The sequence below is a fragment of the Pinus tabuliformis genome, chromosome X (genome assembly GCF_031772625.1).
Source record: "Pinus tabuliformis cultivar Carrire ecotype Pingquan chromosome X, CPIR1, whole genome shotgun sequence".
Classification (NCBI taxonomy): Eukaryota; Viridiplantae; Streptophyta; class Pinopsida; order Pinales; family Pinaceae; genus Pinus; species Pinus tabuliformis.
In genome coordinates this window covers 831,665,642-831,669,135 of record NC_142308.1, presented here as the reverse complement: position 1 = coordinate 831,669,135, position 3,494 = coordinate 831,665,642, and the positions used below count along the sequence as shown (strand labels likewise).

At 36.7% G+C, this 3,494-nt stretch overlaps 1 protein-coding gene across 1 annotated transcript; it reads right to left on the bottom strand.

Moving 5' to 3' along the window:
* Positions 1-1,662: 1,662 nt before the first annotated feature.
* Positions 1,663-3,196, bottom strand: LOC149142334 (auxin-responsive protein IAA14-like). The gene is made up of 5 exons (XM_089447304.1): positions 2,700-3,196; positions 2,418-2,611; positions 2,191-2,314; positions 2,022-2,083; positions 1,663-1,914 (listed from the first exon to the last, which is right to left on the bottom strand). Exons 1-5 carry the CDS (start codon positions 2,990-2,992, stop codon positions 1,892-1,894), a joined length of 696 nt encoding a protein of 231 aa, XP_089303430.1. The 5' UTR covers positions 2,993-3,196; the 3' UTR covers positions 1,663-1,891.
* Positions 3,197-3,494: the final 298 nt, after the last annotated feature.

Genomic DNA, 3,494 nt, shown 5'->3' with positions numbered 1-3,494 from the left:
ATTCATTCATTCACTTTTTTAGGAATTCCTCCATTTTGAATATAAGACCGATATTCATTCATTCGTTCACTTTTTTTAAGTTTGAAAGACCATCCATTTCCAAAAATGAAATCAAATAGTATTTTCTTGGACTATGATGATACTATTAGTATAATTTGGTATAAATGCATACACAATGTTTTCTATTTCGGTTAATAAAATTAGTTTAATATCAGTGAAAACTATAATAAGAGAAATTTTCTCTATACATGGATATTACATCATATATCCATAGAGTTCGGTTAATAAAATTAGTTTAATATCAGTGAGAACCATAATAAGGGAAATTTTCTCTATGCATGGATACTACTGTGTATATCCATAGAGTCTTTGTCTTGCATAACGATAGTGAGTAATAAATTATCACTGGTATACATCTTGGCAGAGATGTTAGGTTTATGTGCAATAACTGTTGTGACATCAGTCATGATTTTTAGTGTTTATAGATGCTCACGGGTTTGAGATCCATAGCCTCAGAATAAAGAATCATGGTACTATCACGCAGTAGAAACAAAGGACTCAAAATCTTCTCCTTTAAAGGTTACATTAGAACCAAGAACTCCTATATTTCCTTAATTTCGACCATGAAGGCAATAAACCAATTCTTTCTAAGTCTCTATCACAGTTTCAATACTTTTCTTCTTTTACAAATTTTATCACCTATTTCACAAGTTTAGCGAGAAGGAATTCCTTTAGTTTGAATTTAAGTTAGATATGCATTCATTCATTCACTTGTATTAAGTTTGAAAGATCACACATTCCCAAAAGTGAAATCAAATAGCATTTTCCTAGACTCAGATGATACTCTTAATCTTAGGAAAACTTGTTTTGTGTTGTTGATATTCTAGTAATGTTTTGTGTCTTTGTTACATATTTGCCTAGTTCTAAATCCTTTTTGGACAGGGGAGATGGAGCTCCACAATCACTAGTAAAACAAGAAGAATTTAATAAAGTCGGAAGGAACCAACAATTTAGGCAATTTACTTATTTTTACTTTGACTTGTGCTTGAATAGCACATCTTTTATGAATTTTACTTTGACCAGTTCTTAACTCGTTTTTTAACCAGCCTAAGTCATAAATGGATTTTTTTTGACCGAAAAGATCATTGTAATAAGAACTCATCCTAAGCATCATATTATGAAGAAAATGTTAGGTTGAATACTTATATTATAATAAATTCTACATTCTTAAAATTCAGTAATAATTCCGTAATAAGCCTTTTACCGTTATTTTATGCACAAAAGTATATGCAAAAAAATCACCTATGCTAAAATACACTGACATGCGCCACATAGCTCTTGTTAATTAAGCCATAACCAATTCTTATGATTTGACATTTATGTCTTTATTCATTAACCTATAAAATTATACTTGGTCAATATTTACCTAAGTCTTTTGACAGATGCCAGATTTACTTAGAATTTTCTTAACAAAGCTTTACACATTTTCTTTGAAAACAGTACTTAAATTTTGCGGAGTCACAAAATTTCCGGCTCGTCAATTCGAATTTTTTCACAGTGATCTACATTATAGAATTTAAAATTCTTTTGGGTGTCAAACATTTTTCTCGTAAGGGAAACTGCATGTAGAATTTTTTCTTTATCGCTATGTCAAAGGATCATATGAAAACATTTAAAACAATCGGACCATTTATAAAAGATAATTGAAAATAGTTTTCCAATACAGCGGATCTTGAGCCATCGTGGATGAACAATCATATTCCATCTCAATCAATAACCTAAGAGCAGCCACGTGCATATTGCACCACGTTACAATTAGTTTGAGAACAATTTAGCCTCCCAAAAATCAATAACTGGGGTGGTCTGTAATTCCAGTTAATTCCTGGTTTTTTCATTTTCCCATGGCCCCAGGAGCTGCAAAACACCAATCAAAACATGGAGGTTTATAAGACTAACAATTTGACGACTCACTCATTACATATCTAAAGTATAAAGAAAGACATGATGGGTTGGTGAAATACCTAAACCAATAGCTTCTGAAGCCTTCATGATCCGCACTCTTTGGCAGGAATCAACAAACATCCTGCAACCAATATTCCACATCATCAATTTCTGGCTATTACAGAGAAACTATTAAGTCTTATAAAGGAAAAATGATAAGAAAATTAAGGGCAGCTTCAAAGCACTTACTGCCATGGGACATCGCCTACAAGCATCCAATCTCCATCTTTATCTTCATAAGTGGTCACATATTCTGATCCATTCACCACATCCATCAAATTGCTCTCCTTCATCCCATTGGATCCACACTTGCCTACAAACATTTGAACATTTCATTATCATTCATTCCGTGATTTACAGCACGGCGAATAGACAAAATATCAAGGGAATGGAATGAGATGGGAATTCAATCATACCCATGGTAATTAAGCAGCCGAACATGTTCTCGAGTGCAGAGGAGATGTCATGATAGGTGCTGTACATTTTGAGGTCCACCTTTCTGAGATAGGGAGCTCCATCCATGCTCACTTTCACATACAGAGAGCTGGATGCAGCAATTGTTCTGACTTTCCTGAAATCTTTGACAGGTGGCCAGCCAACAGTCTGTGCCCTGACATATATTTTCTGGTTAATATAGACGCCCTAAACAAGCCCTCAACAGTACAAACATTAATATCCTTTAGGAAAGGAATACTCACTTGGGAGGAGGAGGAGGTCCCATTTTTGGAGGATCATAGGCAGGACGGACCATTTGTTTTTCTGTGCCTAAATTGGGTTCATGGAATTTATGAGCCTCGTCTTGTGGAATGCTAAAATTTCTGGATTCCATGGCCTCCGAGAAACTTCTTTTTCCACAGATCCTCTGGCGTTCTCCTGCAGCTACTCCTGGGAGTCCAAGCTTGAGCTCAGTCTCTGCGATATCCAAACTGCATTTATTCTCCTGGTGTGCGCTCGTACCTGATTTCTCCATGCCTCCAACACTGCGAGACATGATTAATCTGCGCAGCTCTATTGTAATGAAAAGTCCTTCCTCTGTATGAATGAATGAAGTGAAGTGAAGTGAAGGGATGAGAGTCTTGACGATTGAATCAACACAGAAAGAAGAATCGAAGAGAAAAGGAAGTTGATTTGAGATATATGTATGGACGGATTGATGGATTGTTCTTTTTGTCCGAGAAAGGAGAGGAGAGATGAGTGGGAGTCGTTGGCATGTCTTAAAGCCGATCAATAGTACGGCTCATCTACCCACCCGGTTACCCGGAAGGGATGCCGTGGGCGCGGACTCGGTAAAGTTGAGGCGGCGTAAGCGTAACACGTCAACGGAATCGAAGGGTGGAGCGGAGGTGGATGAGCATGTGAATAGGGTCCACCTTGTGATTGGTAATAGCGAACAATAAGTTTTGCCGACAAATGAGAGGATTTAAGGAGGAAGCGTGAGCAGCGAGCCATGTGGAGATGTCCCTCCTGTTTCCCTCAAACGCCATCGCATAGCT